General features: G+C 38.5%; 1 protein-coding gene across 2 annotated transcripts in view; it reads right to left on the bottom strand.

Annotated features, from left to right (window-relative positions):
* Positions 1-14,666, bottom strand: part of LOC149167552 (immunoglobulin) — a 316,326-nt gene that overhangs the window by 14,390 nt on the left and 287,270 nt on the right. The window contains exons 9-10 of one of the 2 annotated variants that reach the window (XM_089433021.1): positions 9,989-10,130; positions 9,451-9,889 (exon numbers count right to left, since the gene is read on the bottom strand). The exons of the other annotated variant lie outside the window; for it this stretch is intronic. Coding sequence (XP_089289147.1) covers positions 9,466-9,889; positions 9,989-10,130 — 566 coding nt within the window. The 3' untranslated portion in view covers positions 9,451-9,465. Of the gene's footprint in view, positions 1-9,450; positions 9,890-9,988; positions 10,131-14,666 lie in introns of those variants that run through there. 2 annotated transcript variants of the gene reach the window in all.

The raw sequence follows: 14,666 nt of genomic DNA, 5'->3' as shown, positions 1-14,666 counted from the left end.
GATCTAAGGAAGGACGAATTTTCTAAGATTTAAGGAAGAGTTCGTCTGGTGAAGGAGGTTGAGTTACTCCTCCTAGGTCTGGTTTGTAGAACGTTTAGTTTTGTGCAATAAGGAAGGGTCGTGGTGTATCTTTGTATCTATGTCTATGCCAAGTTTGGTTATGTGTTTTGAGAGAGGGTCGAAGCCCTAATTCTTTGTGACAGGAGGGCCAAAAGGCATGTGTGGTAGTTGGAAAAGAGGTTGAGCATCCTCAGGATCAAGCGCAGGTGGCTAAGGAGGTCGCAGGCTGGGTTAAGGAGGCCACATGCAGTAAGTTTGAGGGACGAGAGGCCTCAGAAGTCTTGTGGCACAAGGTCGAGAAGCCTCTGGCCTAAGTAGAGGCTAACGAAGGATATAAGGGCTATTGTTTTCTTGTAGGTGATTACAGAGGTGTAAGAGTTGAAGTCTGTCCAAAAAAGGAGCTTTGGACAACTGTGTTTGACGATAGATTATGCAATGTTTTGAAAGACAAGATCCACTATGAGTGTCTGATATTTTGAGGGTTGATATACAGTGAATTGAAGGGCTAATTCACTGTGAGTTGTTGAAGTGATTTGGGGCTAAGTTATTCAGTGACCTTGAAGGAAAAAAACATTGTGAGCATCCAATTGGGCAGAGACATGTATGTGATGTCGCGAAGCGTGACCACAACCAAAACTAGGATTTCCCATGTAGTGGCGCTCCTAAAGCTAGTAGCCAATAAAGGAGATCCCACGGGACTAGGGTACAAGGTTAACCACCCAATTGAACAAGGGGACAAGAGTACAAACCAAACACATTCTTTTCATCGAATTCCCCCACTAATCCATGCCCAAAAGTGTCCATGATAAGTAAGCAAAAATACCCAACTACATAACGAAAGCCATACCTTCGGGGTTGAAAGGCCCACCTTCAAACATACGACCATAACATATGGACGAGGAATCATAATGGCTAGCTTAGGTGGCGGAGATGGTGGTGCATCAAGCTATTTGGTGGCAGCAAGGGGTTGCTAGCTGTTGGTTAAGGACCATCAAGGAGAAAAATTTCTCGTATGGGTGTCACCCACAAGTGGTCGGTAACATCTGGCTCCAACTGGGACATGATCTCTCAGTAGATTGCATGAACATACTCGAATGGGGAGGTCATGAGAACACCAGCAATCTCTTGGGACTGCAAACCTGTTACCTGCACATGGGGCAACATGCTTTTGCGGTGTCTTATCATCACCCATGCTTAATATTCGGCCATAAAATCAACAAGAAATAAAATTTATTCTAAATGCAATTTTAATCTACATGCAACTAATCTAGCATGATAAAAGAATGCAATGTTAATTCTAATGCAAAAACGAGTGTGCAGTGCATTTGACACTAACATGCATATGATACATAGTCAAGTATCAAGGGGTGATGCGACTTGACTGTTTACCGCCAAAGTTCTTCATCAAGTTTACCAATGTAATAATAATCCTCCCCTGCCTTCCCATAAATCTTAACAGGAATGGGATTTTTTTCAACCAACACAACATCCCCAACCTTGAACTCCCTTTTAGGCCTCCATTTCTTGTTTTGCTTTTGATTTGGCCTTTTAAGGATGTGGACCCCTTGAGAGGGAAGGAAAGGGGATGGTTTTTCAGCTTCGAGAATCTTGTAATAAGGAATTGGGCCCAGTTTTACCACATGAGTTGGGTACAAAGGCTCTCTATAGAGGATGAAAAAGGTTCCATCAGATTGTGGAATGGTGACATATGACAGATCCATTTGAAGTTGACCACCTATGGTAGCACCCCATTTCCTAGACAATAACATGCCCCATACATCAGGTATATCTATGACCACAACATCCATGAGCAGTGATATGTCAGGATTCATAGCTAGAGAGACCTTGAGATCCTTAATGAGGCCTTCTACTTCAACGGGTTTAGAGTTGAAACCACATATGCTTTTGTACCTCTACGAAGTGCTAAGATTTAGTTGCTTCATGACTTTTAATGGCATGATGTTTGTGGAAGCCCCTGAATCCACAACATAAAATTATGTAATAGGAAGTCATTGATAGCTATGGTCAGCAAGAATGGCCCATGCCCTGGGTTTGTACTAGAGATGTATATTTTGCAATGTGATAGGTGTGTCCTCTTCTTCATCAAACCCTAGTGCTTGCTTAGCTTTTCGTTGTTGATGTGGGAGTTTAACTAGCTCTTTCATGGTCATCTTTCCTATAGCAACACCTACATCAATATCAAGCTTGACCTCCTTACCTTTGGATTTGCCAATAGTTTCGCCTTTAGGTGGATCCATTTGGGTTTTGTACTTCTTACAAGGATCCTTCTTTGAAGGCTCTTTAGGAGGAGGTTCTTGGAGAGGAAACTACTTAGGAGGAGATTCTTTCTTGTTAGGTTCCTTTGAGCTAGTGGGAGTGTCTTTGTTCTTCTGTGAATATTGGGTACCTTTAAATCTCCCACTATCATCAGCATTGAGGATTGGCTCATCCTTTCCCTCTTTGAGAGTCACTTCACTAATTGAAGGATGATCATATGTGCCACCTAGCATAATGTTGAAGGCATGGGAATCTACAATGTTAGCTTACTCATCATTTTCCTCATCTTCACTTTCTTCCTCATCACTTTGCTCACTTTCGGAGGATGATTCTTGTTCCACAACATTAGTTGGGGCTAATGTGTTAGGAACTTGGGAAGAGCTTTGCTTGCCTTCATCATTAGCTTTCCTAGGAAAAGGCTTGCTTTTCGAAATAAAACTTGAATTTTGAGCCTTTTCAAGGGCGGTGAACTTATTCATGTAGAACCTATTACCCACCACCTGTGGGTGACACCCATAGGAGATTTTTTCTCCTAAATGGTCCTCAGTCGGCAGTCAACAGCCCCTTGCAGCCACCAGATAGCTTGATGTGCCACTATCTCCACCACCTAAGCTAGCCATCATGCACCCTCGCCCATTTGTCATGATCGTATGTTTAAAGGTGGGGCTTCCAAGCCCAAAGGTATGGCTTTCATTATGTAGTTGGGTACTTTTGTTTACTTATCATGGACACTTTTGGGCATGGATTAGTGGGGGGGATTCGGCAAAAAGGATGGTTTTGGTTTGTACTCTTGTATCCTCTGTCCAACTTGGTGGTTAACCTTGTATCCTAATCCTGTGGGATCTCCTTTATTGGCTACTAGCTTTAGGAATGGCACTACATGGGAAATCCCGATTTTGTTTGCCTAGTCCCGTTTCTCGACACCACATACATTACTCCACTCCACTCATTATAACCTCTTTCACCATATTTCCCATCCGGGTCCACATTTGTCCATTTGGTCCAGAAGGAGTTAGCCTCCCCTTCCCCTTGTCCACACTTTGGTTCAGACGTGGACTGATGCCCCAGAGGTTGATGCAGCTAAAAAGAAAGTAAAAAGCATAATTTGGCCACTCTCAATAGGAAATGTACCAAAAGATGCAAAAGATGGTCGGGACATACAAATTTAGCACGTGAGCAAAAACTATAACAAACAAAGTTCGTATACTGCGATAATCTTTAGAATACTTCGAAGACAAGAACATCCATTTCAGGATAAGTAATTGTATATTGAATATTATATAAAAGAATTGATGTGAGATGTTGTGGTTGCAACTGAGGGTCATGTATATATACCTAGGCAGGTACCCTTTCATGAGCGGTTATGTCCTTAGAGACATGCCTCTTCATTATTAACTACTAGTTAATTAATTATTATTTATGTTTATTATTGTTTACATTTTTATTATTTTTAATATAACTTATATTCAGAACATTGCCTTCCCCTTCAAAAAGCTTTGTCCTCAAAGCTTACTAATGAAAGGGCTTGACCTCTTTTCCCATTTCGAATATCTTCGTTTTAGAACTTTCATCTTCATTGACACAGGTCGATATGATCCTGAGTGATAGACAAAATTGTCGAACTAAGAATGGATCTAACCATCCCAGACTAATCTTCGACGGACTCTTCTGATCACTAGAAATTTGTAATGAATTGTTATCATAGGACCGGATTCCTCAAACTTCAGTATTCTTTGGAATGTAAATATGTTGTTTCCGTTTCGAATGGTTCAAATATATAGACTAACTTAGTTGTCTTCTCTTATGGTTCGGATGTCAATAAGGAGTTCTTTTGGTTGGATTTTCCCTTATCATGTGTGTGGTAATTTCCTCATTTACTTCAGGTACTATTGTTGTTGAGTTTGTTAAAATTGGCAACTAGGGCCAAATTCCACTTTGTTCAGCCCTTTGAGGAAGATAATTGTGCCATTGAATTCCTCTTTTCGAGAGGACCAAAATCGACCTAAAGATCACCGAATTTGGATAAGGGAAAATATTTATTTATTTAAAAGAAATTCTACAAGACATGACATGACTTTATTAAGGCAGGAAAATTGAAAATTTGAAATTCAAATTTGCCTTCAAGTGTCAAGATCAGCTTCACCTCCATAAGGACAAATTGTTATATATATAGGTGTCCTCCATTCTCATTAGACACATTGTTTTGGGGATAAAACTCAAAGGTTTCATCTTCTGTGGGAGCTGCAGCTCAAGAAGGACAGAGCCGAGGTAGCTATGGGTGGTTTGGAGATCTGGTTGTGGGCTTTGATGGGTCCAAAATACAGCAGAGGTAGACCAAGGCATATCGGTGGAGGGTTTGTGTAAGGCCGCAAGCCTTGAAGTAATTTCAAGAGGTCCGCAGGTCTTTTTGGGCTAGTTGGAGGAGTTGCTACACCTTATTCCCTCAGCAAGTCAAGTTGAAGGCCGCCATGACAGGCACATGTAGAAGTATGCTAGCCACAGTGATTGGAAACTCCGTTGAAGGAATCTGAATGGACTAACCAGGTTCGAGATCTTCTATTGTTACATCATCACTGCCCAGTATATATCCATTTTGGGTTTATCATAATCAGTTATGAAGGCCGCTCAAATTAAACTAGGACTGAACTCTATTTGGAGACTTCCATGTAGCTGCTTTGTCTTCTATTAATCTCTGGTTAGGGCAGAATCGCATTGCTATTGTTTGAAGGCATAATGGAAGACTTGCCTGGGCTACCTCCTTGTCATTAGTTGTATTTTCTCACTCTTTCTCTGCTGAACATTTGATGTTAATAATAAGAAGATTTGATCAAGGGTTTTCCCCATCTTGGGGTTTTTCCCTAGCTTGAGCCAATCTCGGTGTTCTCTTGTCTTGGCTTGTCTTTTGCATATGTTATTTATGTTCTTTCTTCAATTATTGTCAATGAGATAATAGTTTATGTGATTGCTAATGAAGAAAATGGAATTAAACTTGGGCTCTTATGAATTATTGAAGTAATTGACCTAAGCAAAGAACATGTTACACAAATTAACATGGTATCAGAGCTAGGGGAGGACAAGCCCAAGCAGGACTCAGAGTAAGCAATCCCTAAGAGCAGTATGTCGACAAGTCTCCATGATCTTTGTGGTTCCTCCTTTGCCATTATATGGGTCTATTCATTGAGGAATCATAGTCCTGATCAACAGCATATGAAGAAGGTTGGTAAGGTATCTCTTCAGCTCTAAGGATTTGTTGAATATCAGATGTGCGACAGTGAGAAAGGTTGGCTTTGTTCTTGTTTAAAAGAAAAAGTCTCGGCCCTCATTAGGGCACCATAATACATCCTTATCTCTATGTTTTGAAGACTTGTGGAGGAAGAAAATACTTCTGTTGGTACCTGACATTGGACCCTCTCTTAAAAGGACTAAGAGTTGTCTTATCCCTGCAGAAGAGTTAGTAAGTATTGCATCCTTGCAATTAAGGTATGTTCTCATAAGTTTTTAAGAACACAAATTATGGTTTTAAGACCTATTCTCGGCCTTGGGTTTCTTTAGAAGCTTTGACAACAACAATGAATGATTGCCATTCTATCCATGATTTTAATGAGCCAAATTACAGTTCCTAAAGCCTAATTGCAGCGATGATTCCAAGTCGAATGGCAGTAGTCAAATTACGTCATGATTCACTAAGTAAACATATATATCTTTCAAAGAAAATTAAGCCGACCTGTGCCAGTTCAAGAATGAAGCAACTATAGTTGAATGTTTTAAGCTCACTCTTCAGATTGGCCTATGACATAAGGTTTCGTTGTTGTATTGTCTTACTAGCATCAGCTTCAGGACTCTTACAATTGTTGGTCTCATGGTATCTATACAGGGCATCCCTAATACTCGTTCTTTGGCATCTCTGCAATAGCAGCATTGTAATGACATATGGAATCGATCTTGACGGCACATGTTCTCGCTCTCTATTTCACTATAATAGCTACAGAACTCTCGCATATAATGGCATATGTTTCGATCTTGTAATAGCAATGCTCTGAGGCACTAATCTCACACACCTATGAACTCATATTCGTCTCTCTATATGGCGCAAGTATGTTAGCAAATGTCAAATACCCATGTCCAAATCAATGAAGCTTCAAATGATCATTAATGACATGTTTGTGTAATCCAATGTATTGATAAGTGAGAAGGTTGTGTTGAAGGTGTGAATTGTATTAACTTTCATCTTGGTATAGTTCATCTCAGTCTGGTATAATCAAGACGGTAGCTACAATAAATCATTGTCATATACAGGCCCATAGCATTTGTAAAGTTCATGGAGAAGGATATGACTGCAGCCATGCAGTATTTACAAAATAAAGGGCTTTGTTTGATGTCAACTGCAATGGCATCTGCTTCAACTGAAAAGCTATTGTTGGGTTCTGGGATAACAAATTCTGTTGACAGTATTAGAGACAGACCAAGCTCAGGCAAGCACTAACAAAAGATATCATCCCCATTTTGAGTACAGTTCCAAAACCAAAAGAGACAGCAATATTATATATTGAAGCAGATTTTGGAGGTAAGCTTTCTCTATCTGAAGGTTACAAGAATTTTGTGTTGCTCAAAGGATGGCAAAAGAAACTTTTTTTTTTGTGAAGGATTACTCTATTGAAGTATCTTGAAATCCAGTAACTTCATCTTACATATTAAGATCATTTGAGCAGACCTAAGTGTGAGGATAACAAGGCCTCTTTAGTGCAGTATCAGGGATCTAAGCCATTTAGTTTCAGGGATAATTAGTGTGCAGTAAAATAAGTGGCCCCAGTACCTTCTGTACCAAAAGAGGTTAAATTGATGATATGAAGCTAAAAGCAGATAGTGATATTGACATCAGTAAGAGAAACAGCTAAGGGTTTGTCATAACCCATGAAGTACAAATGCAGCAGACAGTAAGAGCAGTGATTGCAGTGAAAGATTTTTTATATAGTGTACTGCAGTCTTGTTCACAAACGAAGTTGTGAACAAGACAATCGGATAACCTATTTTTTGAAAAGTTATCCTCTATGAAGAATCTACAGGGATCATCCAGTAAAAGAAATTACAGCAACTTTGATAAGGAAAGCAACTCATCTGAAGCACTTATTTTGAGGAACATCTAGAAGAAGAAGTGCATAGCACTGTAGATCAATTTCTTCTGAGGTATCTTGAAGAAGGTACATGTCAGACACTATGTCTTAACAAGTACAATAAGCAGGAGACCTTAATTTTGTCATCCGGGTTGCAGGATCAGTTGTCTCGTGAGGGAAGATCACGATTGAGGGCCAGCTATAAAACCCCTGGATTAATAGCCAGTTGCAGATGATTACATAGTGGACAAAGTTACCCTTCTGGATATTCAAAGGGAGCTATGAAGCTGGATATAGCCTAACAAGATTGATGAAGTCTGCATAACTATCTAAAGCAAGGCTTCAGAGGGAGCCACAGAATCCTTGGTAAACTGTATAAATGACTATGGCACATCGATCAAAAGCAGAAAGACAGGAAAAGTAAGAAGGAGCAATGTTTGAAAATGCAATTTGTTATACGACTTTCAAAGCCAAGATAAAAATCCTTGATACATTGTTCCCTGCACTAGACCTGATGAAATGGAGAAACCATTGATCCCTGGTTTTCTTAACAAACACCTAACATATGCCTCTAGGTCAAGCTATGAATGTGCCTCATTTAATGATAGCTACTTGCTTCTAGTAATCAGAAATTCACTGCCAGAATATGAGACTCCATGGATATTCTGATACTATCTCAGCTAGCAGAGAGATGAGTAAAAGGAGTACATCTAATGCCATATATCTTGATTCTGTTACGATGAGAAGCTGAATGCATGGCTTATGATGGAGCCTGTTGATTGTTGAAGCTCTTCAGTAAGCTATTTGAGCATGTGCTGGAAACCACCATTGCATATTGAGATTCATTTTTCAGAGAATCATATTGGCACCTGGTATCACTTTATTCGGGATATGTTACAACAAGGAGCAATCAAGCTTCTTCATTGTAGATGGATGTACAGGTTACCTACATCCTCTCAGAGCCTCTTGATCAAGCTTTCTCAAAAGGAAACTGGGAGTCATGGATAGACACTACTATGAGCTTTAGAAGACCAGTAAGAAGGAGTAAGATCAGCATGTGCAAGAAGCTGAGGATTACTATGTGCTGTCAAGATATATTCATCTATAATATTGTTGAATGGAGCTATGAGGCTCCCATTGATCTAGTTTTGACTTTCAAAAAGAAACTTGGCACTATTCCCTATATGAAGGGATTCTTAACTGAAGATTGAGCTTTGGGAGCTCCTGGGAGCTTGGGGTACTTATTGAGCTATAAGCGACCATAGGGTGAATGGTTCACCTTCCCCTAGTGACGCGTTGTGTACAAGGTGAGTGGTTCACCTTCCCCTGTGATACCCCATGGTGGTTGACATGTGTGTAGGGTGAGTGGTTCACCTTCCCCTACGACTGCAGACACGTGTGTAGGATGAGCGGTTCACCTTCTCCTATGGCATATGAAAAGGATGAGTGGTTCACCTTCTCCTGTGGATACCCCAGTGAGAAATGCATATAGGCATCTGTTGACATGTCAGTGTGGCGTGGTTCATCCTTTCCCCACATGTAGGATGCTCATTCCCTACGATTATTGGTTAACATCTCGATGGGACGTGGTTCATCCTTTCCCCACGTGTAGGATCCTTCCTACAATTGATTATTATGCCTTGTGTTTGTAGCAATGTTGCGAACATCGCAATTGGGATTAAATCGGTGAGGGGAAAAAATCAGAAAAAATCGTAAAAATCGGGAAAAAATAGGCAAATACAAAAATATTCAATTTTTTTCAATTTCTTTAATATTTAAAGCATCTAGAACATAACATAAATACATTGACACATAAATATGATAAAAGAACTAATATATAAGATGTGTAATATCATTTCTAGTGCTACATCACACATAACAGTGAATCATGTCCTGAATAGTAAGTCATGACTCCTAAGTCCCAACTCAGCCTCAAAATATCACAAAAAATATAATAATGTATCTCATATCATGAGTCATAATGTCATATACAATGAAATGAACCAAATAACTAATACTATTGATTTCCTCTGCCCCTCTTGCGAGAAAATGCAATAGCTTTCCCTCTAGATGTAGATGTCGATGGCGTTGGCAGTGGAAGATGTTGTGCTCTAGAAGCTGAAGAACTAGGAGCTACAGGAGGTAGACCACGTCCTCTACTGGTGACAAGGGTAGCCTGGGTAGGTGGTGTCACCTCCTCCTCGTGTTGCTCCTCCTCCTCCTCCTCCTCTGCCCCCTCTACGCCTTCCACTACCTCCTGCTCTAACCAATCATTGGCAGACTCCATGAGAGGCCTCTCGACCTCAACCCTCCATGTAGAAGTGGTTTCAATCCCATCCAATGAGATGGTATCCATATCAAGTGTCCTCTCAAGTTGCCTCACCCACAATCGAAGATTGTAGTAGACGTAGACCATGTCATTAAGTTGCTGGGACTCCAACCTGTACAAAGGTCATAAAATAATAATTATAAAAAAATATTATTTAATGAATTCAAAAAATTAATTGGAAATTTGAAATATTTTAAGTTTTAAGTTTAACCTGTTGCGCTTCTTGGTGTGTATTTTTTCAAATACACTCCAGTTGCGCTCGCATCCTGAGGAGCTACATGTTTGGCTGAGGATTCGAATGGCAAGATTTCGCAGATGGGGTACTCTAGCACCATAACTTCTCCACCATGCATCTACAACAAAATTACAAATAAGATAAATATAAGAAAAAAAATGAAATTTTAAAGTTGAAGCAAAGTATGAAGTTATGAACTTGAAGAGACAATGAAATTTGAAACAAACTAAAAAATACCTAGCATTTTAGTCTTCCTATCAACCACAGCCATATCAAAGTTAAATGTGCCACCTGCCATCCTGTATATCTCCATTTCTTTGGAGATTTTTGCACGTTCTGCTGGAGATGGCACCATCCTCTGAACACAAGTGAAGAATCCATCCATGACCTCAGCATCAAATAAGAACCCACAAGGGTAAGAAAATGTGGGGTTCAGGTAGATCCCTGCAGCATGAATGAGATGACGAAGTGTGTTGTTCCATCGATCATCAATCATTTTCCATAGGAGGAGTTGTTTCTGAAACCCCTCATCTCCCTTATCATCATAGTAGGTCCGAATGGATTCTTTGGCGCCATCCATGGCCTCATACAAGTAGCCCATTGCGGGCTTGTCACCATCAACTAATCGAAGAACCTTTACAAAAGGTTTAGTAATGTTGCACACCTCCTGCACTCCCGCCCAGAAGCTTTCCTGGTATGAAACTAATCTGCATATGGCCTCTCTCTCTGGTTTTCGGCTAAATTCCAAAACACGCCACTCATCTGAAAGAAACATTCTCTTCACATCCCACATAGAATTCAAGAGGGATTGAAGAGATATGAAACTGGTGGAAAAACTGTGTAATAGCGGGGCACACCAACTCCTTGTTGTTGGTGAATTTTCTCATCAAATGAAGCATAAATGCATGATTATATATAAATTTTGTAATGCTTTTTGATGAGTCAACAATATCTTTGACAAAAGGAATTTTTCCTATGTCCTCCAACATCAAATCAATGCAATGTGCAGCACAAGGTGTCCAAAATAAAATAGGATGCCTATCCATAAGCATCTTGCCAACAGCAACATAATTTGCAACATTGTCTGTTATGACTTGGACAACATGTTCTGCACCCAGCTCCAAAATAAACACATCCAGCAAATCACATAATAATTTTGCATCTTTTATACGTGTAGATGCATCGATAGATTTCATAAAAATTGTCACCTTGGGACAATTAACCAAGAAGTTTATAAGGCTTCTCCCCTTTTGTTCGGTCCAACCATCTGATATCACAGTGCATCCTGCGTGTGCCCATGATGCCTTAAACTCCTCCAATCTTTTGGTGCAGTCAACCTTTTCATCTTGAAGAATGCGGCCTCTAAAGTCTTCATAATAAGGGACTTTGTACCCTGGGCCAACAATTGCAATAGCATCAACAATACACTGGAAAAATGGATTATTCCTTGCAATGTTGAAAGGAATATCACTCCAAAGAACAAAACTTGCCCAACAACTTGTCAGCTTCTTCCTTCTCCTTTTTTTAAGCATTGAAGAGATAGATAGTTGTGAACCAATCGTGGTTCTAGGAACAAAATATGATGAGGTCGCTACAAGGTTGGTTGTAGATACTGATGTTGAAGTAGAACTAGTGCCACTATCATATTCACCTCCTAACACTCTATTCCCTGCTAGTTGATTCCTCAAATTTGACTTGGATTGTTTGGCTTTCTCTAATTCTTCCAATGATCTGAGAGCTCTTCGGATGATTTCTAGATTTGTATTGGTGCAAGGCCCTACCTCATGTCCAGGGATTTGTGCAAGGTGATACTTCAATCTATAAACCCCCCCTGTCATATGATGCCCACACAACTTGCAAGACAAGTTTGCTTTGTCAAACCCTTCGTCAAATTCACCAAATTCCCACAAAGGGTCCAAATTCCTTGGCATGTTTGTAACTTGGTTGAACTCTTGAGTTTTAATGTAAGATGAAGTTTGAAGTTGAATCTAGGGCACAAGAAGAATTGCAAGTTAAAAAAATTATAAAAAAAAAAAATTACATATATGATACAACACATTGAATTTTTTACCAAAAAAAACCTCAACTTAATGCAACAATAATAGAAAAAATGCACATTCAAACCCAAACAAAAAAGATGCAAAAAAATAGAGCACAAGAAGAAATTAAACTAATAAATCTAACAATCAAGTTTTTGCATTTTTGACCAAAATGAACCCTCTCCACTCTATGCAACAAAAATGAAAAAAAACACAATCAAATCCACTCAAAAATCATTGATAATCAATGAGTTATAGAAACCCAAGAAAAAACAAGAAAAAAACAAAAAAAATGGCCAAATTTGATGCCCATACATAGAAACCACGCTTTGCCGAAAAAATTTGGTCCAAACACGAATTTGTCTTGTTTGGGATGCTAAAATCTTTCATTTTTCTCCTCTTCTGCCCGATTAGTCGCCTTCCTCTCCTCCTCAGCTCTCAAACAAGCCCGTGCCTGCAAGAAATGATAAATAAAAAACAAAAATTCGCTTTAAAAAAACATTGTTTTGGACCCCCATGATTTTTTCCCATTGACTCGCGATTTTCACGATCTTTTGAAAAAAAAAATCATCGATTAAATTGGTAGCTCGAAAAAATTGCGATTTTTTGAAAACATCGCGATGTTCGCAACGCTGGTTTGTAGGATGTGGTTCATCCTTTCCCTACTCTTGATAATTTGCATACATAGGATGTGGTTCGTCCTTTCCCCACGTATGATTGTGATGTGCGATTGTAGGATGTGGTTTGTCCTTTCCCTACATATGACTGTGATGTGTGATTGTAGGACGTGGTTCGTGATTTCCCTATGTCTTATGTGTGATTGTAGGATGTGGTTCGTTCTTTCCCTATGTGAGGTTATAAGTAGGATGTGATACATTCTTTCCCTGTTATTGATTCAATATCATCCTACTGATGCAATCCGGGACACATGGGAAGTACCTCTCATGTGGCTAATGAATTGGGAAAAGTGGTCAGGAACCATAGCACTACCAATGGATGCATCAGGTACTGTCGTAGTCACTATGACTAGGATGCATGGTGTTCTTCAACTTGACCTGGGATCAAGTCTAATTGAGGTTTTACCTCCGGATTAACTTTTGTCAGTGGAGAGTGGTAAGGTTTTGTGACTCACTTTCAACCAATTCTTCTTCATTATTACATCAGTGTTCAGCAAAGCAAAGAAGAGACGAGATACTGAGATGGTTCATGGTGACAGAATGTCATGATGACCAGTGACAATGGCTGATGATTTGATAGGTGGAATTATCCCTAGTTAAGAGAAAGTGTTAAAATTGACAACTAGGGCCAAATTCCACTTTGGTCAACTCCTTTGAGAAAGATAATTGTGGCATTGAATTCCTCTTTTCGAGAGGACCAAAATTGACCTAAAGATCACTGAATTTGGATAAGGGAAATATTTATTTATTTAAAAGAAATTCTACAAGACATGACTTTATTTTTCTTAATATATACTATATCAAAATACTTTATTTTATAATATTATAATAATAATTTTTCCTTTTATATACAATGGTTTTATACTCTTTTTCCTTTTATATACAATGGTTTTATACTCTTTTTCCTTTTATATACAATGGTTTTATACTCCTTTTCCTTTTATATATAATGGTGTTTGAAGCATAAAAACTGCTAACTTGTAGGTTTGAATGTAAAAATACACGAGGTATTTGTAATAATAATTTATTATATATATAAACATACAAGTGATTAATGTTACAATGAGGACCCGTATATACCTAAGCAAGTGTCCTTTCGTGACTGGGCATGTCTTTTAGACATGCCTTTTCAATTAACTTAATGACTATTTAACATAATCAATATTTAATTATTTAATATTTACATTTATTTTATTTATTTACTTGTTATGAATTGTATTCATAACATAACCCCTTCCTTCAGAAGCTTTGTCCTCAAAGCTTATTGTCGGCATGTTTCCTTCAGTTTGCATTTGTCATCTCGGCATATGTAACTCAACGCCATTGGCACCTCTGCCTTGTAATTCACTTGGTAACACTGTCTTGAATCCAGGATTATCAATTTATTTTTTTTTACTCTATTTTTTTTATAACTCTAATTAATTTTTTTTAATATCATTTTTTAATAATTTTTTATAATTTTTTAAATTAATTTTTTTATTAAATAATAGTTTTTTTAATTTAAATAATCATTTTTTTTACTAATTTTTTTTTAATACTGTTTTTTTATATATAAAATTTATTTTTATTTTTTATTAATTAAATTTGGTTTGGAAAATAATTTTAATGTAAGGTTGTCGTTTATATTGTTCGGACGTATCAATTAAACATAACATATTAAGTAATATGACTATAATTTTGTGGTCAAAATTTGACTGTCACGTTGTTTTTTTGGGTTATTCAGCGGTGCCCGATGCAGAAGCCATCAACAGCAACGCAACAGGACCTACGGTATAGTCACCCCATACTATGTATTAATGCAAGGCGCAAGTGTCTTGAGCCTGCTAGAGTAGATCATAATGTATCCCTTGTATATACTGAGAGCGCATGAACCGACGTCAATCCTTCCGTTGACCTTCGAGTAGGGGCCACGTTGTTTGACAATGGAGACAACACATT

The sequence above is a fragment of the Pinus tabuliformis genome, chromosome 5_1 (genome assembly GCF_031772625.1).
Source record: "Pinus tabuliformis cultivar Carrire ecotype Pingquan chromosome 5_1, CPIR1, whole genome shotgun sequence".
NCBI classification, from domain to species: domain Eukaryota; kingdom Viridiplantae; phylum Streptophyta; class Pinopsida; order Pinales; family Pinaceae; genus Pinus; species Pinus tabuliformis.
The sequence above is the reverse complement of the archived record's forward strand: the minus strand, read 5'-3'. Positions and strand labels throughout refer to the sequence as shown.